Source organism: Caloenas nicobarica, chromosome 3 (genome assembly GCF_036013445.1).
Source record: "Caloenas nicobarica isolate bCalNic1 chromosome 3, bCalNic1.hap1, whole genome shotgun sequence".
In the NCBI taxonomy this organism is placed as follows: domain Eukaryota; kingdom Metazoa; phylum Chordata; class Aves; order Columbiformes; family Columbidae; genus Caloenas; species Caloenas nicobarica.
In genome coordinates, this window is record NC_088247.1 from 12,354,854 (window position 1) to 12,378,389 (window position 23,536).

General features: G+C 41.7%; 2 protein-coding genes across 2 annotated transcripts; one reads left to right on the top strand and one right to left on the bottom strand.

Annotated features, from left to right (window-relative positions):
- The first annotated feature begins 898 nt into the window (after positions 1-898).
- On the top strand, positions 899-20,427 carry LOC135986515 (uncharacterized). The gene is made up of 22 exons (XM_065630516.1): positions 899-921; positions 1,174-1,226; positions 2,785-2,877; positions 4,226-4,353; positions 4,976-5,119; positions 5,773-5,856; positions 6,387-6,554; positions 6,623-6,719; positions 6,816-7,039; positions 7,788-7,941; positions 8,017-8,225; positions 8,317-8,434; positions 8,590-8,795; positions 9,207-9,324; positions 10,005-10,174; positions 10,956-11,029; positions 11,107-11,234; positions 12,046-12,235; positions 12,652-12,793; positions 13,064-13,163; positions 13,306-13,371; positions 20,354-20,427. Exons 1-22 carry the CDS (start codon positions 899-901, stop codon positions 20,425-20,427), a joined length of 2,763 nt encoding a protein of 920 aa, XP_065486588.1.
- A 1,722-nt stretch (positions 20,428-22,149) lies between these two features.
- On the bottom strand, positions 22,150-22,665 carry MSGN1 (mesogenin 1). Its single transcript, XM_065632849.1, has one exon. The coding sequence runs from the start codon at positions 22,663-22,665 to the stop codon at positions 22,150-22,152; it is 516 nt and encodes a 171-aa protein (XP_065488921.1).
- Positions 22,666-23,536: the final 871 nt, after the last annotated feature.

Genomic DNA, 23,536 nt, shown 5'->3' on the forward strand with positions numbered 1-23,536 from the left:
GACCACTTGCCTTAAAGATCAACAGTTTCTTCCCCTTTTTGTTGTAAAAAATTGCCTTCTTATGAGGAGGCACTGACAGAGCTGGGTCTGTTCAGCCTAGAGAAGGCTGAGAGGGGATCTCATCAATGTTTATAAATATCTCAAGGGTGGGTGTCAAGAGGATGGGCCAGACTCCTTTCAGTGGTGCCCAACGATAGGATGAGGGGCAACGGGCACAGACTGAAGCTCAGGAGGTTCCATCTGAATATCAGGAGAAACTTCTTACCTTTGAGGGTGCCAGAGCCCTGGAAGAGGCTTCCCAGAGAGGCTGTGGAGTCTCCTTCTCTGGAGACATTCAAACCTGCCTGGACACATTCCTGTGTGATCTGCTCTGGTGACCCTGCTTTAGCAGGTGGGTTGGACTAGATGATTTCCAGAGGTCCCTTCCAACTTCAACCATTCTACAATTCTGTAAAGCTGCAGTTTACACACTTCCCAGTGCCAGACTTCACCTATCCAGGGAAGGCTGTTCAAAACCCTCTACAGAAGAGACAGGGTGAAAAGAAGTAATTCTGAAACAATGAATTACTACGCACTTTACCAGAACAGCACCAGTTATCCCACTGCTCCCTAACAACCTGCTAGTCAAAAGCAAGCAAGCAAACACCAAACCTAGGTAGGAGCAGATTTAATCAGTAAAGCAAATGAACAGGTGACAAGAATTATAGGTCTGCAGTTAGGAGGGTAAACAGCTGAAAATGAGTTTCATCAGTATAAAGGTGGCAACCTTTCAATTTAACCCAAGATGCTGAGGAGTCAGAAAGACTTTGACTCCTAGGCAAAGCTAACGAAGGCAATTTTTGTTTGTGTGTAACTATAAAAGAACGAGCATCACAGGTAGAGGATGAGAAAATGGGCAATGGAGCTGAGTCTGATGCACAGGTGAGAGCTTCATGGATAATAAACATAAATGGTCTTACTTAAGGTACCAAATATATTAACGTTTTTGATTTACCTTTCCTAGCTTTCTAGTGGTAACCAAAGAAGTCCTATTTTGCAATTTCTAAATCTAAACATGTAGCTCTAAACTTGAGAATAGTTTAATACCCAGACTGGAACGTTCTGAGCATAGAAGTTTGTTGGCAAGCTCTCATCAGAGGTGAAGCTGTTGCTAGTCCCTGTCTTTTCTTACAGGTTGTTACTAATAGGGATGTTAATCTCTGAAACATGGACCCAAGAGCAATCAGGTAATGTTACCGTAAACTGCTTTCTTATGTCAACTGCCAAGCTTTTTCACAGGTGATATTTGTGTGTGTGTTTCAGAAGCATCTGAAGCTCTTGTAGCAGCCGTATTTGCACGCTTTTCTGAGAAACTCTAAACATAGAGATGTCTAATGGTAACTATTCACAGCAACTCTTGAGGTTTATGTACCATCATATTAAGCAAATGTTTCTACCTTTCCTCATAGTGGTGACAAGCACTGATGAATTAATAGGGACTATATCTTTGTTCTTGTTTTCTTGAGCCTAGCTATTGTTATTGACCATATAGTATGTAAGGTCTTTTAAATGCTATAAAGATATTGGTGCTTTTCATGAGAAGAAATGGGTTTTTTTTAACCAAAGCTGCTATCCATATTAACTTCTTGCTTAAAAACCAGAGCTGGTCCCAGAACAGCAGATATAGAGAGCTGGTTCTGGGATTGTCTGCCCTACATATTGCAGGTGCTGTATCAGCATGTTAGCATTTGCCAAAGATCAAAGTAAAAAGATACTGGAGGAGGTTTTATCCATTATCCAGCTTGGAGCAATTATATAGCTTCTGTACTGAATCAAGTTGGCAGCTTGGAATATGGGAAGAATAAGGCCACATTCACCAGCATCTGGCTGATGTTGTGTAGTGTGACCGGCTCTGACGTGGGAGTTCCATCTCTGGTTAACTTACAGTATAGCGCTGAACTCTCTAGGAAGAAGGATCCTCTCAGCTCTTGAAATGCACTTTTACTATAAAAGGTCTAGTTGGCATTAGCTCACTATGCCATAGATCTGTTTAGTAGAAATATATGTCAAATGAAAAGTGTTCTCTGGTCCTTAGGCCTACATTTAGAACAGTTTGTACCTGCTTCCTGCCTTAAAGAGGTTTGGCAGCTGCAGTCTGGTTTATGCTGTGTGATAGCTTGGGACTTGAGCTTCTCAAGTTTGCTCCATTTGCTCCTGTGTGGTCCTTTCCCAGCATGAACCAACTAGCTGGTTGTACTGGTACTTGGACAAGTGAACAGGGTAGGCTAATGGGTAGGTGATGTGGCTGCTCTCCATCCTGAGTTGGCTTGTGGCTCCTCTTGTGAGTAGGTGTGTGTGGTTTTGGGGTTTTCTTTGTTTTTTTTTTTTTATTTCAATTGGGTGGCATTTGGGGTTTTCTGGGTTTTTTTCTCTCTTTTTCGTGAGGGTGGGAGGACTTTCTCAACTTTCTTCTTCTGTTTTATTCTATCTAAGGTGTTCAGATTGGGGCAGCCAATTCAGTATTTTGTTGTCCATGTTCCGAAATTTGTTTTCCATGACTGGCTGCTGCAAGTAGCATTGCCTGCTGATCAGACAGTTACTATTGGAATACTGATTTCAGAGCAGTATTGCTGGTTAAAAAACAAAACCAAAAAAATTCTAACATGTTCTGGCCAGGAGTGCTATAATGTGACTGTTGCAACACTGACTTTCTTATAAAGCAGTCTGAGAAGTAACAAATTTCCATTTGTATGTTATAATACCTTTACTGCCCTACTTACTAGCCTTTCAATATATTCAACACAGGACTCATGAGTTCGGAGTGCTTGGGGAACCTTTTGCGTATAACACTGAGTGCTGAATATTTTGAGGGCAAATACTTAACTTTTTCTGTTGTTGGTAAGTTGATATAGAAGAACTTGAACAGAAAATTACACATGGTGAAATGTTAAAATCCTCTGAAGTCCTCCTATACTAGAATTCCCTGGATTTTGCTAAGATCAGTGTTTAGTAGATTGCATGTCATTGTAAGTAACAGCCAAATGCTACCTTTATTTCTGTACAACCTATCTTATAGCCTCGTTGAGTGTTAACTTAGCAATATGAAGTCTAATCATGGTTGTCTTTGGACTCAAAATGCACATGGTAGTTTCTAGGCATGTTAATGCTGGTGGATTTCCTTCCTGGTGGAAATGTTTCTCAGTTACAGCACATACTAATACTGTTCTGAAAATTCACTATCAGAAGCTGGCACTACGCTACTAATTTTGAACTTGTAGCTCTCCACTTTCTTTGCTTTAGCTAAGGGATGTGGTGAAGGCATATAAATTCTTAACAAAGTTAAGAAAAACTAGCTGGGGCCTCTGGCTACAGGCTTGGTAATCAACAAGTCATGCATTTGAGTGAAACGCATCACGGAGTGCCTTGAAAGGGCAGAGTGAGAACTGTTAGGCTATAAGCATAATCGGGTGTAAGATTCTATGCATAAAATGTAAACTCAGCCTTGAACTAGTTCTCCATGCTAGTTAGCTAACTAGATACAGTTTATAACCAAACATCCGTTGGTCCAAAGTCTTAAACTTGTGTAAAAACCTACTTAATGTATGTTCTTTGTTCAGGTGTCTGCATCCATACATAAAGACACTCTGGAATATGTACGGCTTGAAAGTATAAAACAATTATTTTTGGAAGAGAGAGATTAAAAAAAAAAAAAAAGCCCACAGACAGTTCTGTAGCCTAGAAAAATCCAAGCTGAGCTTTAGTGTGCTTGTCATACTGGTTAGACCCTTGAAGAGACTTGGCCAGGCAAGCATTGGAGAGAAACATGGGCCTCTGGCAGCCACAGATCAGGCTCCTGATGTTGCTAACCTGTCAATTCTGACAGCTTTGACACTGATGACCTAACTGACTGTTTTGTGCTTACTAGGGGTTTTGCACCTTTAGGATTTAATATCTATCCATGTTGGTGTGTGGGTGTTTTGTGTGTTTGGTTTTTTTCTCTCTCTACTTCAATCCTTGGGCTGCTAGCATTCCCTGTCCGTCTGTCTGCAGTTCTACCTTTTTACAGACTTTGTTACAACTCTCTTTCTACCACTTTGCAGTTCTCTCTTGTGTCTGAGCCCAGGGCATGAAGCTGAGCTGTACTGAAGCAGAGTCAGCTGAACCCTATGGCAAGGGCAGGTTGCTGAGGGAGTTTGCAGAGCAGGAGCTATACTCATTAATACTGCTCTGCACTAATTGCCCATAGATCAATCTGGCGTAGCCTGGGAGCTAGATGAGGCCATGGCATCACAGTGTGGCTATTCAATAACTTACAGCAATTGGAGTAACATCGAGTTCCGTGCTTCTGCACTAAGCTGCCATTCTCACTTAGAGGTAAGTCTGTTACAGGCATTTTGACTAGAGTTCTGTTATATATGACCTTTATGTGAAAGACAACAAAATTATTGATAGGTATTAACTGAAGTGTCATAATGGCTTGAACATCTGTTAGCAGAAAATGATTTAATTCTCCTCAAATGTATCCAGAGATCTGAGAATATTTCACAGTATTGATACTTGAATGGCCTACAGATGAACCCATGAAGAAGCATATCACACGCACCCTTGAAGGGCAACTGTTCTCTCTCAGAGAAGAATAGGGAATTCTGCCTGGAAGCTGTGTTGCGCTCTGCTCTAATATTTAGTGTCTGATAGACATTAGAGTAAAAGCTCAGAAGCTTTGGCTGCTTGTGTTTCTTGCTCACTCATGTTATGTCATAAAACACAAGATCAGCTGTATTTTAGGGAGCATTTTTTTGTCCAGTTCTGGGGCTATGTGAAAGGTTGAAGCTGCTCCTTAAAGTATTTATTTTGCTATGTAGCTATACATCTATATGCATGTAGCCTGCAGAGGCTGGTGGGTGGGTTTTGTAATTTACTTTTAGGTCACAAGGATAGGTGGTGCCTATCTAGGGAAAACCAGTTTAACAAGCAAATGTTCCTTGTGCCCATGCAGAAAGATGTGTTCACAGTAACTATACAAATCAAATCGTCTCTTACTCCTGATATGAAAAATGTCAGAACTCATCTGAAAAATGCAAGTTGCCCTTATAGTCTCTGCAGTACCAGAGAGTTACTATGTGAAAGTAACTACATGGAGGTAAGTGCTAGAAGTACTTATGGGAAAGTACTTAAAGTAAGGTAAGGAGGTAAATACTGGATAATGCTCTCTTTGAAGCTGATTAGATGCTAGGAATGTGTATTAAAAATGGAATTTGAATGCCCTGCCATGAACAACTCACTAGTGAATACACAGCATGCATCTTGAGTTTAGTGATGCATTTATATTATGCTTATATAGCCTGCTTGTAACATTAACAGCCAATAAATTCGACAGGGTATTCAAAAGGTTAAGCTAATAGATTGAGCTTGCTGAATGTTGCCTCAACAAATCTTGTTTGAGGTAACAGAAATGTATTCTTTCTGAAGGAAGCTTCCTTACTGAATTTGCTGGGGACAAAAGAAGAGAGGTGAAGGAGGACTCTTCTTAGAAGAGGACATGGGAGTCAAGAACAAAATCCTGTTGTTAATTGGAAGTAGAAGCAGGAAGATAGGTGGAAAACGAAGCTGAAATCAAGTGGACTATAGATAATGCACCATGCATGATGGAATCTTATGCCATGATCTTTTACTTGGTGGGAGGAAACCATCCCTCTAGGAAATGCTGCTCTCTTGAAAAAGAACTTGTAGTGTGTTGAGAACAAGAAAACATGTGCCATCAGCAGAGCCCTTACAGAAGCTTTTTCCCTTCAGGTTTCTGTCAGAAGAGAGGTTCCACAGACTGTAAAAGACTTCGTTCAAGATGAACCTGAGGACTGGACTTTTGCCTTTCCAGAGGTAAAACTACAGATTTTCTTCCTAGTCTGGCACAACCATCTTTCTAATCTATGCCCACATGGTGCAAAGTGTCCTTTCAGAAAGCACTTAAGTAGGAAGAGCAGAACTTCTGTACCAAGTATTTTTAGTAGAGATTTTGTATGTTAGAAATACAGACAGCTGTAAACTATGTCTCCAAAGAAGAAATGGAAATTGATTTCTCAAAAACCCTATAAATGAAGTATTCCCCAGGTGAGGGACTGTGTAACAAAACCTATCCAAGACCTCCTGGTCCAGGAGTGAGCAGTGGATAGGCTTTTTTCTTCTTGGACCCTGTATTTGTAATGCAGCAGTGCAGTTATTCTCTGGTGCTCTTAATATGTAGAGTTTTGGGGGGGGAGGGAGGGTGAAAGCTGGAGGGATATCCCACTAGCAGTATTCAGAATAATGCAACAAAACTGCTGGACAGATTAATACAGTAAATGGTTCAATGTGGTAAATCTGGTACTTTGAACAGCATGTTTAAACTGTTGATGAATTCTCCTGAATAGGCAAAAGCACAAGGAGCCTCAATATGGCAAATAGTGTTTCATCAGCCAGAGGAAAAAAAGGCTTTGCTTGTAAGTGATGCTTGGAGTGCAGGTTATGGACTCCACACCACGGACACCAGGGTTCTGCTGCGAATACCACACACTGCTGCGTCAATTCAGCTGTTCGAGGTCGGTATGTTCACTCTGCCCCAGCAAGCTGCCAGGCTGTGGATGTCTAACCAGATCCCTTCCTACAGGCTCAGGGAATTACCTTTTCTGCAGTGAGATCAAGTATGTTTTACAAACAGCGATGGATGATCCTGATGGTGGATACTTCTGTGGCATGTCCTGTAGGTGAGAAGTGCAGTACCTTATTCCAGTGCTTCAATGTACAGGGACCAACTTGCAACTAGAGTAATGAGCTGATGCCTTTCATATCTTGTCCCTAAGATGGTGTGGACTACACTAACAAAACAATCATCTGGACTGTTCCAAAATATATTCAACCGCTCTCTACTGCAACTACTAGTTTTAAGGATGTGCTTGTTGAAGCTGGTGTGGATCTACGCAAACTCTCTGCCAAAGAAATGGCTTCCAGAAAATATGTGTTATTGAATGACTTAAATGCAATTACAGTGAAGATACCAATAGGTGCAGAAGGTGGCTATTACAAGGTGAGTGACTTATGTTAAGTACAACAGACTTTGTTTCCTTTCTCTTTTTTTTTTTTTTAATAATTCTTCATCTTGTTCCTTCCAAATGAAGGATGAGGGGGTGGGGGGAAGAAAAGATCTATTAAATATTCCAAAAGCCCTAACCAAAACCAGCTCTTGTCAGCATCACTTCGTGAAGAATTTTTATTCTTACAAGTGCAGATGGACAGAATTCTATACAGATCTATTGATTAGTCTCCTTCTTCAGGTTAACACAGAGCTTTCATCTTTTAGTCCTAATGTCAGGCTCCTTGGACACAATGCTACCTGGACTGTAAAGCACGTGTGGATTCTGTTGTATTTTACACAAACAATTTAAGAGTGAGAACAACCCATTTGTCCACAAGACTGTATGATACCTGATGGGCTGAGACTAGACATATAAGTAATATAGTTGCTTGGAGTGAACTGAATCCTGGAAAATGTTGTAACAACTGAACTTCAAAGGAAGTTGCAGAAGGAGCCCTTTGGTGAAATAGTCCCCTGCTGCTTCGAAACTTCAAAATGAGAGGCAGTTTTCTAAAGGAAGTCTTTTGAGTATTCTGAGAACTTAAACTCATAGGAATACAGTAAGTGCTACTTAAGAGTTCATAGTTCCTGAGCTGAGGACAATTGTTTGGAGCTGTATCTCTAGCTGCCCTTGAGATGGTACAATACAATTTTAATGTAAAATCATGTTATACTAAAGGGTGTTGATTCGACATTCTAGACTTCTGTGAGCAATGGACAGCATGGGGCAAAATATACCATCAACCTGTTCTTGGAACATCAGTGGGAAGATAACAAATGGGGACTAACAAAACATACGATCATCAAGGAAATAGAAACACCATTTGAACAAGTAGAACTTGTTATAATGAACAGTAAGTAGCCTAACACTGAGTTTTCTGAAGGTTTTTGTACTGTAAAGAGCATAATGTTGTTATCGTCATTTTCAGACTCCAATCTGAGTGCAAGGCTAATGAATGTGACAGTGGGAATGTTCCTCCCAGATGTGGAGCTTGTGAACTTAACCGTTGCTGGAGCAACTGTTGCTGTACCTGAAGCTGTTCAGCATGGATATCGAACATATGAGATCAAATATGCTAATGGAAGCAAAGCCTATGTAATCCAAGTCCCATTTGATGCACCAAGCATTAAGAAAGAGGTGTGTACTAAGACACTGCAGCATACCATGGTATAGAATGAAGATATCACTTGTTGATTTTTTTAATTATTTTTTAATGTGATTTTCCTAGTACATGAAAGTGGACATGAGAGCATACACCCTGAATGTCACACTTGCATTCATAACCCATCCAACAAGTGACACCTTCAGTGTCCCAGTCATAGCAGTGTCAGCTGTTAAAGATGCAGGTAAACTAGTGGGACTTGGGCAAAACTGTACCAACCTGGCTGTAAACTCAGCTGTTACCTGAGCTAGTTTCAGCCAGGGATACTGTCAGACTTAAATAGCCCTATTAAACTCTGATGGCAGCTAGCATGCTGGCTGACTCTTGACTGTATCACAGTACTACCCAGTGCAAGAGGATTTTGTGATGGGAGGAATCTTCATCTCGTTATCACTCATGGGAATGTGGACCAAAACTGGCTGCCCTTCATCTCAGACTGGAACCTCACCCCAGAGGCTGCACAGAAGTACAACTACAGCCTGAGGGACAATGGCACTCACTTGGCAATCTCTCTTCCTTTCCTTTCTTCCCATCTGAACTATGAGGTAAGGATGTCAGCATGTAGCAATTAAAAGGCATGTTATGGCTGTGAGATATGAACATGATATGCTATGTCCTTGAAGGTGAAATAAAACTTCCCTTTGAAGTAAGCTTTGGAGGATTAATGGAGGACTATTTTCTGCCCTTGGAAGAATGATTCAATTTCCCTTAGTTAATATTGGCAGAAGTAGACAAGAAAAAAAAATGCAATGGATTTTGTATCACATTCTATTGCAAAATGACTGAAAAATCTCATTGTGTTGGCTTCTAAACTAAAAAAAGTCTCTTCTGTGGATTTGACTTTGATCAAGCGCCATATCCTTTGTCGTGTCGTAACCTGCCCTCTTAGGTTTTGAGTACTGCAGTTGAACAGTTTGTCTTTATTCTTTTGTTTAACCTGTGATTATCATCTCTAGGTTTTTCATACTTCTGGAATAAAGGCTTCACTCCACCTAACCTTGAAGGATGGCAACACCTTGGCTAATAGGAGGGATTTCTCAGTTTCCTGCAGATTTTCACCTTCAGCGCTAATACGTAATAACATGTTGGGGATTAGCTGTTAATGCTCTGCATAACTAAGTCACACAAGTCCATGCAGTCTGAAATGTTTCTGGAGTTTCTACTTGTGTGATATTCTGTTTGCCTGTCAGATTTCCTGCAAAGTAAAATGCTACCAGGGAAGTCAAATTGCAGATTGGAGTAACTACCTTCTCTATTACAGGACGGGGAGGAAGGAGGTGGGAAATTCTACTTTCCCTCACACCTTCAAATTTATGAAGCTTTGTAAAAAGGTTTTTATGGCTGGTTTGGGGGTTGAATGTTTTGGGTTTGGTTTTTTTGTTTGTCTTTTTGGGGTTTTTTTGCTGGGTGGGGGGAGGGTCAGCATATAAATTAGTTGTTCTAAAGCTACTCATCAGTATGGAATGTACTGAATATTTTGGCTAGAAAACCCTTTTTGAGAGAAGGTGAGATTTTCTAGGTGGAGAAGGGTAAGTGGAATTACCAACTTTGTCCAGGTAGTTCACAATCTACTGGTAGTTAGCTTGAAGAAAATCAGGCGTGAGTACGGATCAGAGTCTTGCTGAAAACTCAGTCCTTGTAAGCTGCCAAAAAACCTTGCTAGCAATTCCAGACAGAACCTCTTTCTTGTGCTAGGCTACAAAATAAAGGAGGCCGAGTCTGGATTTATATGAAAACGTATTTTTTTCTTTCAGAGTGCCTGCCCAATGGCACTGTGGTTATTACTGCAGTAAAAGTGGCAGGAATTGCAGACCTGGACACCAGCCTGCTTGTTTTGAGGGACAGACGGTGCAAACCCAGTCTAGTGACAGAGAAGACCGCAACCTTCAAATTCAATGTCAACACTTGTGGAACAAGTAGAAAGGTAGGGGCTTAGTAATGTGAACTTTACTTTGTATTGGGGTAGGATAGTTACTAGAACTGGCAGAGGTTCAATTGAGCAGCAGCTGCAAGAAGGTCACAGCTGATGCGTTGTTTAGTAGTACATCTACATTCTTTTCCTGAGGATACTAAATTCAGTTGGGCAGAAGTTCTTATTTGGTAGAAATTGTTTTCAAGGTTAGAGTCTAGTTTCAGAAAGCACCTCTGGTTTGACATCCCTGAATTATTTAGTAATGGACTTGAATGTGAGATTATGCTGTTGAGAGATACTCATATGCCTTGCAGAAGCTGGTGAGGTGTTGCTGATGAGTACCTGGCCTAAGATTAGAGTGGATCTTTTTTTCCTGCCACCCACGTCCTACATAAATAGAAAACAGATAAAATAACAAAAGATCAGTTCATGCTCAGATTCAGGTCACCACAAATGCAGCATGCTTCTACAAGTGTTGCATCTCATGCCATACATTGGTTTTTGTCAATGTAAACAATAGATGTCTTTTTCTCAGACCCAGTGCACTACCTTTCTGGAGTGTTATGTCATATTCAAGGTATTGTTAGCTAATAAACTGTTTGTTCTTGACTATGGTATAGCTGTCAGTTTTAGTTCAGTAGGCACGGGGCTCTTGGCTGGTAATTTCTGGCTATTCCTAAGTGTACTCTGCTCAGGGCAGTCTGCCAGTCAAGTGAAGGGATGTGGATATTGTGTCAAAACCAAAGTAAACGCTAATGTAACTGTCCTGTTTGTAACGATGTGTATCTTTCAGTTCAATAGCACAACTATGACATATGAAAACGATGTACTCTATTTCAGACCTGGCAATGATACACCAGTATACCAGTAAGTGTCCTTCCCTAGAAGAAGGTTGTCCATGGTGTATTGGTTTCTAAAATCTAATGTTAAACCTCTTCCCTCAGACTGAAATTTGCATGCTTGTATGCAGTCAAGCAGACTGTTGATGTCCAATATGAATCTAAGAAGAACCCACCACCCAGTATTAAGCCAGGGTTTGGCTCTCTTGATCTTTCAATGAAGCTTTTCAAAGGTAACATTCATGATTAGACTTCACAGAATGGTTGAGGTGGTAAGGGACCTCTGAAGGTGATCTTGTCCAACTCCCCTGCTCAAGTAGGTCCACCTAGAGCAAGTTGCCCAGGAACATGATCAGATGACTTTCGAATATCTCCAAAGATGAACTGGAAACTCCTTTAAGGCCTCTAAGAGACGTTTTCCATTCCAGAATGCAATAAACCTGGTATCTATAGTGGATCAGACAGATACTTGTGTCATCCTGACATAAGTGTCATTTTCCCGCTTGGCCTGGGCATGCTAGAAGTTTTGCGTAGCGGGTGTTATACCAGCTTCTTTCCCCTATCAAATCCCTAAGTGTTGCTAAGCAGAGTTAGGTTACGATTATTGCAGTCAGTGTTATGTCCAAGAAGGCAGCTACATGCAATACTGCTATAAAATAATAATTATGTTAGCAGAATGGGCTAACTGAAGCCTGAATCAAATCCTCATTGTGACTGGAGTGCTCCTGATTATTTTTTTACTTTTTTTTTTTTTCTTCCAAGTACCTTTTATAGAGACAGTTTTAAATAAGCATCTTGCTCCAATGGGTTTTTGCAGGAGTGTCGTGCTTCTGAATCCTCAGAGCTAAGGAATAAAGTTCAGATCTTTGCTTTCGTTGCCAGTTCTTACTTTACTGTTATTCTGTCCCCATGTGCTGACTTACATACACTCTCCTAGGTTACGGTGTTACTGTGCCAGAGTAAATGATGGTGGAAAGAATGAAGCAGAAAGCTTGTGAATGCTTACTTTGTAAAAAGGAAACTAACATCAATAATCTCTTCTAGAGAAATCTTATTCAGAGCCCTACCAGAAACTGGAATATCCTGTGGTAAAATACCTGAGAGAGGCACTGTATTTTGAAGTTGAACTGCTCCAGCCTAAAGATGAGAGACTGGAGCTAAACCTGGATGACTGTTGGGCTACGAACTCCCAAAGCCAGGACAGCCTTCCACAGTGGCCCATCCTTATAAATGGGTAAGGAGGCCTTCCCTCCTGGATTGGGTAACTGGTCAGCACGAGGTCCCTTACACAAGGTGGGAGGAAAGGGGAAGAGGACAGAAGTTGTCTTGGATGCATTGTTTTGTCCCGATGAGTGAGTGTTGCTAGGCTGTGGAGAACATGTTGGTGCCGGCACAGTTGCTATGCCTTCTGGTGGTCAGAAGTGCTTCTAACTGACAGCTTCCTGCTAGAAAGAAAAAAAAGAAACAATCCTGATTGTGGCCAGAGGCAGGCACCACAGATTGGGGAGGCTCTGTCCATACCCCTATGGCCTAAGGAAACCAGAGAGAGGGAAGCTCCTCTGTATTTCACCTTCTTGCTTTGTTTAAAGATCTGGTTGAAGTGATGAAGGTTTAAGGTTAATTCCATTTTTCTTTCACTTTCCCAAAAAGGTGTGAAAACAGCAAAGACTCCTACAGAACTGTCCTCCACAAAGTTGATTATAGCCTCAGAGTAAAATTTCCTCAGCATTTAAAGAGATTCGAAGTGATGATGTTCACCTTTGTACAAGGCACAACTCTGTTACAAGAGCAGGTGAGATGTCTCCATGGTCTGTCATGCTGTTGGCAGTCCCGATATGCGAGCCTGGAGTGGTGCACGCAGCAAATGTTGTGTTAAGCCTCAGCTGGCCAGGTGCTGCTTGGGGCTACTAGCCACCTTCTTGAAGGTACAAAGCTATGAGAGTAGTAAATAATGACCAGCCGCTTAGCGGTGTTCAGTCCATCTCCTTTGGGGTCAGTACGCAATCAGATGTTTGCCAGATAAGACTCCCCTATGCATAATATGAATTTTCTTGTCTTGTAGCTGTATTTCCACTGTAGTGTGATGATATGCAGCACTATGCAGACAAAGACTTCAGACTTTCTTTGTCCAAGGAGATGCAATCCTGGGAGACACAGAGTTGGTAAGAAAATGGGCTCTTTTCAGGGCAATCCTGAATCTTTGCTCAGCAATATGGCACATGTTCTCAGGAGCTGTGTCAGGTGACAGACTGCTTGTCCTAAAGCGTGCTGTGCAGAAAATTAAAAGTTGAAATGTCCCACTAGACCGCAGTGCAGAACCATATCCACACGGGCAAGCGTCATCTGGAGCAGTACTTGTTAGGAAGGAGAACAACTAGCAGAGGTTGGTGTCAATCTTAAAATTACACTACTGAAACACCAAGCACACTGCTGTTGTAACATAACAGACTTCTGTATTACTTTCCTCTCCCTGTAGGTGAAGACACTGACTTCTGGCAGAGACCAAACAAGAACTATTTAGTTTTATGAAGCTGTAGTTAAGTGGCCTAAGCAAGCACAGCGTGCCCAAATGTACAAGTAAGGACATCTCAGAAGCATCTACTGGGAAAATATGTTGATGGTGTCTACTGAAAAAAGGGTTAGCTAACCAGTATGGATGTGTCTTTAAGTCAGTGTGTACAATGTCAAACTCCTTGTCTTTTGTGTGACTTGCATCTGACCTAGTCTGCTTAGCTAACACATTCAAAACCTGTGTCCAGTCACTTTGCAGTTGGAAGCAGCTGTTTTGGGGTAGGGAGGAGGAAGGTGGCAACAGGTGTGAAGTCAATTGTAAATCATTTCTAGCCTTTTTTTTATATCTTCAGTTTGAACAAAGGGTTGCAGGGAGCTTAATGTCAGTAAGAGAGTCTTTTTCAGAGCAAGATGGGGATGAACATATTTGATCCTGTAGTGGTTATTGACAGAAAAGCTGTAAACTGTGCAGAGCCACAATACTGCTGTAAGATCCAATGTCAAGTTGCCTTCCCTAGTTTGGGGGAAATCACACACAGGTAGCAGTAGTAACTGTTTAGCTGAGTCAGTGAAGGAAAAAAGCTTTTAGTGAGGACTTGTAGTAGCAGTAACCATAATTCATGGACTCTATCAACAAAGTGCTAAGAAATCTTCCTTACTAGAGAACATGATCCTTAGGACCTCCTGTCAGATTATCCTTTTTTTTTTTTCTTAATGGGAGGAAATGCTCTTGGTTTCTTATTTGCATCTCAACAGTGATATGAAAACAGCTCAGATTCAATATTGTTTTTTCCTGTTCTAAGGACAGCCGTTGCTTAGCATGAATCATTATCCCTTAGGGCTAAAGATACAATAGCGGGTGTCTGCTTTTTAACTTTAAGTAGAATTATATTACAGAGAATCTCAGTGAAGGCTAACTTAAACAAGAAACAATTTTGTGAATCTATTTGCACCTGGTGAAAAAGCATGGTGTCCAAAAAATGTTGTAGCTCTGCTATAATACCTGCATAGAGATCCCACTAAACAGTTTGTGCTGTAATTACAAGCTCGTGGTTGTAAGTCTTGTCTGTCTTCCAGTTGCTTGCTAAGCATATCTGTAGTAGATGTCTTTTACTGTCATTTCTGGAAAAAAAAAATCTGTGGGCTTCCTGATGAGGCACATATCAAGTCCTTAGCTGTTCATGAAGAGTGTTTTCCAATAGAGGAGGCTACTGTGCTAAAAGAGTCTTACCTTGTTACTCCTGTGGTAGCTGAAGACTAAATCCATGGAGCTGTGATACTGAAGAATGGATGTAAATATGTCAGCATGGGAATGGGAAGGAAAATGCAGAACCTATAAGCCTGACAGCACACTTGACAAGTCAGTGACTCTGTGCTTGGTGCTTTCCCCTATGTTAACCAAGTGGGTAAAGTACTTGCTATTCCTCAGTCTGCAGGCACAATCTATTGAGAAATCAAAGGCCACACCTATAATATGCACCTAGCAGAAAGCAAGTGTGGGCACTTTAAGTGGTAAGGTGACTTCCCTGTGTGTCTTACAGCATGCTGACTGCCTCCCAAAAAATTAGACTGTCATGCAGTGTTTTCTCCAGGTAGGCTGGCGGCAACATTCATCTGCTGTGACAGTGCTCTACCAGCACAGTGTGGATTGTCTTGGGTAGCCTGCGCCACCTTATCCACCCTTACAGCTGTGGGGGGAAAACACAGCAACCAGGGGCTGCCGTGAGAACCATGCACAAGGCTGGGCAGCCTATTTCAGTGCTGTTAACTCAGTCCCAGTTGTGGCTTCCTGGGTTTCCGATCCTTTTCTTCAAACCAAGACTTGAGGCCAGCATGACTTGAGAACAGAAACCTGATATTTACTATCTCATTTAAGGCACCTTCATTTCTTTTCATAAGATTAGCCAGCATCTTGATATTCTTTCTGTTGATGGGGATTTAAGAGCTGTTGAAAAGCAAGATGATGCCCAGGCAAACTGTGGCTCTACTCTTCAGCTCTTCTAAAAGTTCTGCTTTGTGTCATTTAACAAAATGAGAAATGTTAATAGATAAAATGGGCCTTTATCTTTTTGACATGTGGGAAAATTCAGGGAGATCCCCTTCTGTGGCTGAACTAGGATTTATGTAAAGCTCCTTGACAGATTTACCAATAGCGTGCTAGACACAAAGTCCATTTGAATATCAGTAAAATCTTTTAAAGACTTGACAGTAATACTCTCTCTACCTCAGAGGTCTCTGTTTATACTAAAATTCAGGAACTACCTTCCTGGTTACATATATATATATATATATAAAAAGAGGGGAAAAAAAAGAGTCCGCTTCAAGTGTTGTATCAACACCTCTCTGCCTTTTAAGTGGATATTTTATGACCACATGCTTTTCCCCTGGTATTTGGGGTGGGTTTTTTATATCCCTGTTAACACAAGTTGAAAGCAGATCAATCTTTTTTGTTTATGCTTAATGTCTTCTGCAACTTCAACAGGTGAATGATAAAAGTCTAAGGGAAAAGAGAAGTCTGGTGTGATTTGTTTTTATAGGAAAATAGGAACAATAACAGAAGTGTATCACAGATAGTTATTTCCATTTCAAATAAATGGCAGTAAGTCAGTACTGCAAGTAGCCTCATTATAGCTGATCACTGATAGAAACGTAGAGCTCCCATTTTTTACTATAGTCTATATTCAATGATATGGCTAGTACTGTTTTGGTGAGTTAAAGCAGCAATGATTTACTGTTTAATACTGAAAAAAATTAAGAACTGACACTTTGACATTTTATAGCCCAATTAATTTTCTCTTTTGGTATATTGTTTTACTTTTTGTTTTAATTCTCAATGTCTTCAGTAAACGAGTAAATGCTAACTACTGCTATCCAGAAGAGAATATGTTCTGATAATGATCTGATGACCTGGGAAGCTTTGGTTCAAGCTTTGGCTTCTGCCACAAGTCTATTTGACACTTCAGCTAGTCCCTCCCATACAATTTCTTCTTTCATTTGTGCATGTGAGTCCAGAAAGACAAAGTGTTAGCTAGATTCCCAAATCCCAAACAGGCACATGCTTAGAAATGTTTTGAAGCATAATTAAGCTGCATTAGTCTCCTTGCAGTACTTGGTGTAGTGATAACAGAGCAAGCCTAGACTTCTGTTGTTGTGTGGAGAAGCAAAAAGTCAGGGGCTTAATCAGGGAGGAGTTTCAGATGGGCCAAGCTTCTACAGCTCATTAAAAACAAGCTGCTTTATTGGGAGCTGAGACTTTTCTCCACAACTGAGTTTCCCTTCTATTACATACAACAATAACGTTTGTCATTGTGCGGCAAATAAGTTGGAGAATAAAAGTTAGAAACTGGCTCCTTAGAAGCTGGGGTTTATGTATATTGTTGTGGTTTGGTTTGGTTTGTGGTGAGGGTTTTGTGGGTTGCGGGGTTGGTTGGCTGGTTTTTAAGCTACTGCTATGCAGAGCTGGAAGGAATGGCCCCGGCATCCCTTGGCAGAGGGGAGGTGGAGCTGTGGCAGCTGCCAAATAAGCAGCTTCCCCCAAGGAAGGGGCAGGAGGCTTTCTTCCCCCCAAGCACACCTATGTGCAGCCCAAATGTGTAACCATAAAACCTCTTGGCACCTATGTGGTGCTCCTCAGTGTAGAATTTCAAAGCACAGTGTGTGTGAGGACGGGTGGCCCCAGGCTCCCCTCTGTTTTGGGGGCGGGGGTGAGCTCTGCTGCTCACAGAGCCAAGGCTTGCCCAGGGACATTCTTCCGTGTGTGATCTTTTAATCCCTGGGGACTATTCTTTCTGAGGTACTTACCCTTCCCACTGAGAGGGAACTTGACCTCCTTGCTGTGTTCAGGGTGTTTATCTGGGTGTTACTGCTGCTGGCAGGCAACATGCTGCTGCACTCTCTATAGGTGGGCAGGGAAGCTGTCGCTCCCCTGAATTCAGGTGGAAAGCCTGCCTTGGAGAGCAGAGCTGTGTGTGTCCTGAATCCTGGACTAATACCCTACTTACTAGGCTTCCTCCTCTCCATCGGTGTGCCTTCCGATAAATAAAGCAGCATCATATACTTCCAGCTGTGCCAGAACAGCCTCTGGTCCCTGAGGTATGAGGAGAAACCCGGAGCCTATTCTCACACTGGTGACAGCAGCAACTCTCTCCTGCCTGGCTCATGGCACTAAAGGAGTTAACTTGTATATAATATATGATATATAACTACCTGCTCTGTCCTGCCTCTTTCTTCCATAATAAAAGGGTTAGGATGGCTATGGGGCAAAAGCCCCTCTTTTCTCTGGCTTCTGAAACTTTAAGCAATCACCCCTGGTCACCTCTCAGCAATTCACTCAGAGCTGAGGCAAGGGCACAGCCCTGAACATGAAAAGCTGCTCAGAAAAGCAACTGGTGGGGTCTGGCCATCTCACACATCACTTGGTGCCCCTCATTCATCTCTTCGCTTGCCTTCAGCCTGCTTTACTGCGCTGCTCTCCAGTGCCTTTGGGCAGGGAGAGCATATGCATGGGTTGGGATGTTTTTCTCTGGCAAAATGTGGTGGTGTGTGTTTTTTGGGGTATTTTTTTGTTTTGTGTTTTTTTCAGTTTGTTTGGTTTTTATTGTTGTTTGTTTCTTGTCTGGGAGCACTTTTTAAAAGGCAAGATACCTATTCATTGCGTTTAGCAACTTACTCTAGGAGCAGCAGAATAGTGTAACCATCTCATCAACAAACCGAGAGTAAGGGACCCATAGTTCAAGCAAATTGCAAGGTTTCTCTATCTCAAGAATTTTTCTGAAATTCTAAAATACTTTGCAATTAATTAATTTCTAGATGAGATCTTATAATGTTCTTCATCCTTCCTCTCTTTAGTATTTGCTGGCCTTTCAGCATTATGATCGGTATCACTTATGAAGTATGACTTCATGTACCAATTTCTTTTATGAGAAAACTCTGAATGCAGTAGAAAACTATGTTCTGATGGTGGTGGTCTCTTCTTTAGTACCTGTGTTCTGTTCTCCATGTTAGCGAGGAATTTCGGTGACATGCTAACCTGAAAAAGGGGGAGATCTTTGGGCCAGAAGAGTTTATTCCATTGCTTGGGACTAACCCCAGTTCTCTCTCCTGTATCGTTCTCTTTAATATGGTAAGCAACTCTGTCCCTTAAGCAGGATGGAGTTTAATTCCACAGCTATGGACTTCTAGTGATTGTTGGGCCGCTACTTAACTTTATTTACATGTATGTATGTTAACACACTCTGTTAAGAGAAGATGATTGTACGTGGCAGATTTCCTCTATTTCTGTGACGTGTGCAACTTTTTCAGACTGAGGTTCCACTCTTTTGGCCTCTATTTTATGGATTATTATGGTGTTCCTGTTAGGATTCAGTACAGCTTTATGGATCTTGGATACAGTCCTGAAGGACAGATTTCATTACCTCAAGTGGGGGACTTAGTCTTTTTCACACCAATTAAATATCCTAAATTCCTGGGAGTAAAGGTAAGAGACAAGAGGAAGAAGGGTGATGCTATTCTGTTTTATTGAAAAATAAACAAAATCCAACATTTAGTAGCAAGAAGACTTGCACTATCAAGAATATAATAATTTGGATTATTTCCGCTGGATCAGTGAAATGTCTATGCCAAGGGGAAGAATTACACAAGGAGGAGTTTAAAGAGATGCTCTTTGTCATGTAGAGCAAGAACTCCTGCCCTTCTGAGAAGGGAGAAACAAACCTGAAAGATCCTAGGAGGCTGAATATACCCTACACTTTCTACTCATACACTTTAGTCACTTTTATTCCCCCCTCACACACAGGTGAAAGGAGGGATCCCTTGGAAGGGCATCAAATAAATTAAACAGTGCAAAAGTACAACCTATTCTAGTAAACTAACTCCATTTTGGACATGAGATTTATTTTATTGCAGCACAGGGAATGATTTAGGGCAGGCTATCCCCTAAGCTCAGCTTAGATGCAGCTACACCATGCTGGAGCTTGAAGTATTTAAAGGTATGACAGCAGCCACTGGGATTCTGGGGATAAGCAGCAAGCGCAGGCAAGGTCTAGTTCATGGGCACAGAAGCAGTAAAGTGTTCTTCTGAAACCTAAAGACTTGCAGGGAGACAGAGGAACTCTGCAGGAACCCAACAAGCTGTAAGCCAAGTTGTAAGCTTTAGCTGCATCCCACCATGTTCAGGGCCTTCACCTGCCACTTTTTCCAGGATGGTGAAAATGCTGACCTTGAGCCACTTCTCAAATCTGCAGGGTACCTCCTGCTGGGAGGTACACAGCATTGCTTAACTTTGTCTGTGAGCAGCTGCCTTCTGAAGCCATTAGCTATCAGAGGCTTCTTTTGCAGATGGGTAAACTGAGGCAGCAATGCTGGATGATCAGCCATGGTAAATACATAAACTAGCAATAAAAGCGAGTCTTTTTCTAACTTCTTGTTCCTCTGCTTTAACCATGACCCCGTAGGCTTTCCTAGCTAAAGAGCTGAAAAGTGTAGCAATTACCTGTCATTTCAGGTGTGGAAGATTTAAGGAATAAGGTTAAAATTATTCCCAAGCATTGACAATATACCCAACCACTATATTTGCAAATTATGGTCTCTAACTCCCATCACAGGATGACAGGACTCTCTTTCTGTGCATCTGCTGGGGGGGTTGCCAGAGCTAGTGAGCAGATGCCCCTTTACAGCTGTCAGTGACAATGAGGCTTTGAGAAAGGACATGGTATCAAGCTCTCAGTTATGGTTCTGTGCAAGATCCCACAGGCAACATGCAGTTTTACTCCCTTGCAAAACATAATCCACACTGGCCACCTCTGTGTGGTGCTTGCTTTGCTCAAATCTGGACCAGCTGCACAGGTTTATGCTGAGGGAGGCCATGCTGACATGAGTGCTGCTCTTCATAGGTGCAAAAAATTTTGTCTGGCTTGACAATTTAATAGGGCTTTAAAACAGAATTCTACTTGTTCTTGCTGAACCCCTAAAGCTTGTAAGAAATCTAACATGGGTTAAAACAAAACAGAAGCATAAAGGATATACTTAAATGTGGTTACATCTTGGGTGACAGTGCTACCTGCATAAATTTGAATGTAGCTGCTTTCTTGGGACACTGACAGATTTCACACTGATTGCTCCAATATGCCCATACCGTGTAAGAAAAGCACTGAGCCAGCTTAGGCTGAGCCTTGGAGAGAAAAAAAAAAAAATGTACCAAGACAATTGTATTTCCTTCCAAACAAACAGAATGAGAGGAAAAAAAAATGCTGCAATAAAGTTTTAGCTTTGTGATCCTCTGCTGTATGATGTACCCAGAAGCCTGACCCATCTGCCCCACACAGATGAGCTGATCTGCCCATCCCAATGAGACAAGCCTGTTCCCTCCTGGCTGCTGCTCTCTCCATGCCTCACATCTCCCTGTGGAGGAGAGGTTAATTTGACTTAATTAACTCCACACAGCACAGCCCTGGGTTTTGCTCCTCTCTGTGTATTGCTGGCCTCAGCACAGCCAAGTCTTATGAATCAGTTTGCAATGAGATTTACAAAGCTTGCTGCTTTTTTTTTTTTTTTTTTCTTTCCTGCAGTGTGGTGGGACCTATGTGATACTTGTCAGATAAAGTCAAAGTAGTTAAGGATTAAGACTATGTCCTCATGTCTGGGTTTTGAATGGTTTTGTGTGTGTGTTTTACAGAAATGTTACTGGCTGTAGGAAACAGCTGATCCAACAGCTTTTTATGAGACGTTATGGTTTCAGTACACCTTGAGAATAGAACTTTGCATCTTTTACCTGAATCAATTTATTTCATGTCAGAGAAGAGGAAAATAACTCAGCCTAATCTTATTTGTTCTAGTGGTTGATGTAAAAATGTCTTCCATAATTCACTAGACATCGAAGTAAGGGTTTCTCATACATTAAATACAGAATTATTATATGCTTCTGTATATATTAATAAAAAAAATAGGATTTAACAGCAATTTATCTATACAAAATGTCAGTTTGTTTATATTTCATTTCCAACATTTAGCAGTCATTGTTAGATTTTACTTATCTATCAATCAGATATGTAATACAAGATACAGATTATGACACTGATATTTATTTGTTTATGAGAAAAGATGTTCTCACTATTAATTGGTTTCTTGATTTTAGGTACAGTGGAAACATGGATAAATAGACAATACTTGAACTAACTATACATGTTCTTCATTCTAATATTAAAGTGCCTACAAATTAATATTCCTATAGTGTTGTCATCATTTAGTTTTTTAAAATTCATCTTGAAACCTATGGATTTACTATTGTCCTTATTAAACAGAAGATCAGTCAGAACAGTGATATATAAATCCTAGGAAGACCAGTTGGCTTTTTTTTTTTTTTTACTTTTGTATCAGACTAGGTTTAATATTTCTTAGAAGCTTATTATTAAAAAAAAAAAAAAGACATAAAAAAGCAAGACTTCTGTCTCAGCATCCTGCAGCTCAGGATTTGAGGCAATCCTACATCACCTTCCAGCGTTGCGTCCTATGTATGACGGTGGCCCTTGCTCTGTCCTCCTCTCGCATCCCACACCACCGTACTCTGTCGAGGAAGAAATTTTGCTGGTTTTTTCGCTTGTAAAGACCCTGAGCGTGCCGGGGCGGGTGCTCCGGGTGGTTCTACACCCGCTTGACGCTGTTGAGGAGCTCCGTCAGTTCGCTGATGTACTTGATGGTGTACTTCAGGGTCTGTATTTTGGTGAGGGGCTGTCCCCTCTGGCTGTAGACGGGGGGCAGGTAGTTGCGCAGCGTGTGGAGCGCGTCGGCCAGGGTCCTCATCCGCAGCTTCTCCCTCTCGCTGGCTTTCCTCCTGCGCTGGGCAGACATCCGCACCTTGGTGCCCTTGGGCAGCCGGGCCTGCCCGGGGCTGGGCAGGTAGGCGGGAGGAAAGTCCACCAGGCCATAGCCCACCAGGCTGCCACCGCCGTTGCCGTAGGGGGTCTCCACCAGCGCCGGGCAAGGGGATGAGGAGTAGGATTCGAAGGAAGGCGTCGGGGACAAGCTGTGTGGAGACGAGACGGGGTGCAGCTCGAAAGTCCCAGCGGTGCTTTTCCAGTCCCAGGAGGATGAGCAGACGGAGTGCTCCGAACCCAAAGCGTCTTCCATGTTTATCAACGTCTCGTGCAATTTGTCCATGCTGGAGGAGTGTTGGGGAGAAGCAATGCCCTCTGCCCGCCAGCAAAGGCTGGAGCCGCCGGCTGCCGAGACCTTTTTATGATGGAGGGAGCCAAGTGACAGAGTGGGAACGTGGGTTTGGCGAGAGGAGTTCAAAGGAGCACCACAAGTGCTAAGATGGAAAATGAACTCCTGATGTGCTAGTTTCTTCTCAGTGATAATTATCAACCTTCAGCTAAAAAGCCTTCAAGCTAACGGGCAACAGTGAGAAAGGGGGGAAAAAAACATTATCTTCTTGCAACTAAACCAATTAAGGCTGCGCATCTATGTGTAATGTTGTGCTGAGGGGATAAGTGATGAGAGAGGAAAAAGAAAATTAACCATTTTACAAAACAATTTACAGATGTAGAATTTAAAGATAGCGACTGCTAACACAAACTCTGAATTTAAGCCATTGAGCCCTGATTTCTGTGTAACTGGAGGCAATGGCACTACAGCAGTGATGATTTGATCCGTGCTGGCTGCTGCTGAAGTAACCTCTCGTTATCTGCACCTTAATTGTGAAAGTCAAAGATGGTTTGTTTGGATTTGTGTGTGTTATGGCTCTGTGGATTTCTCTTATCATGAAATTGCAACTTGTCTCTGGATCATTTTGGTTTTCAACAGGAGAAAGGAGGAAAGAACAGCAGTGCATTCCTTGCAGTCCGTATATTCATTTCTTATTTTAAATCATGACTGGGAAATCAAAAAAGGAAATCTGTAGCTGTAAGCACAGTCAAAGTCCCATTTTTAAAAAAAAAAAAAAAAGAAATAGGAAAATGTAATTAAAAAAAAAGAGTCAGGGAAATAAAATAAACAGTGCATAAACTTTGGGCCCCGACAAATGTTTTAC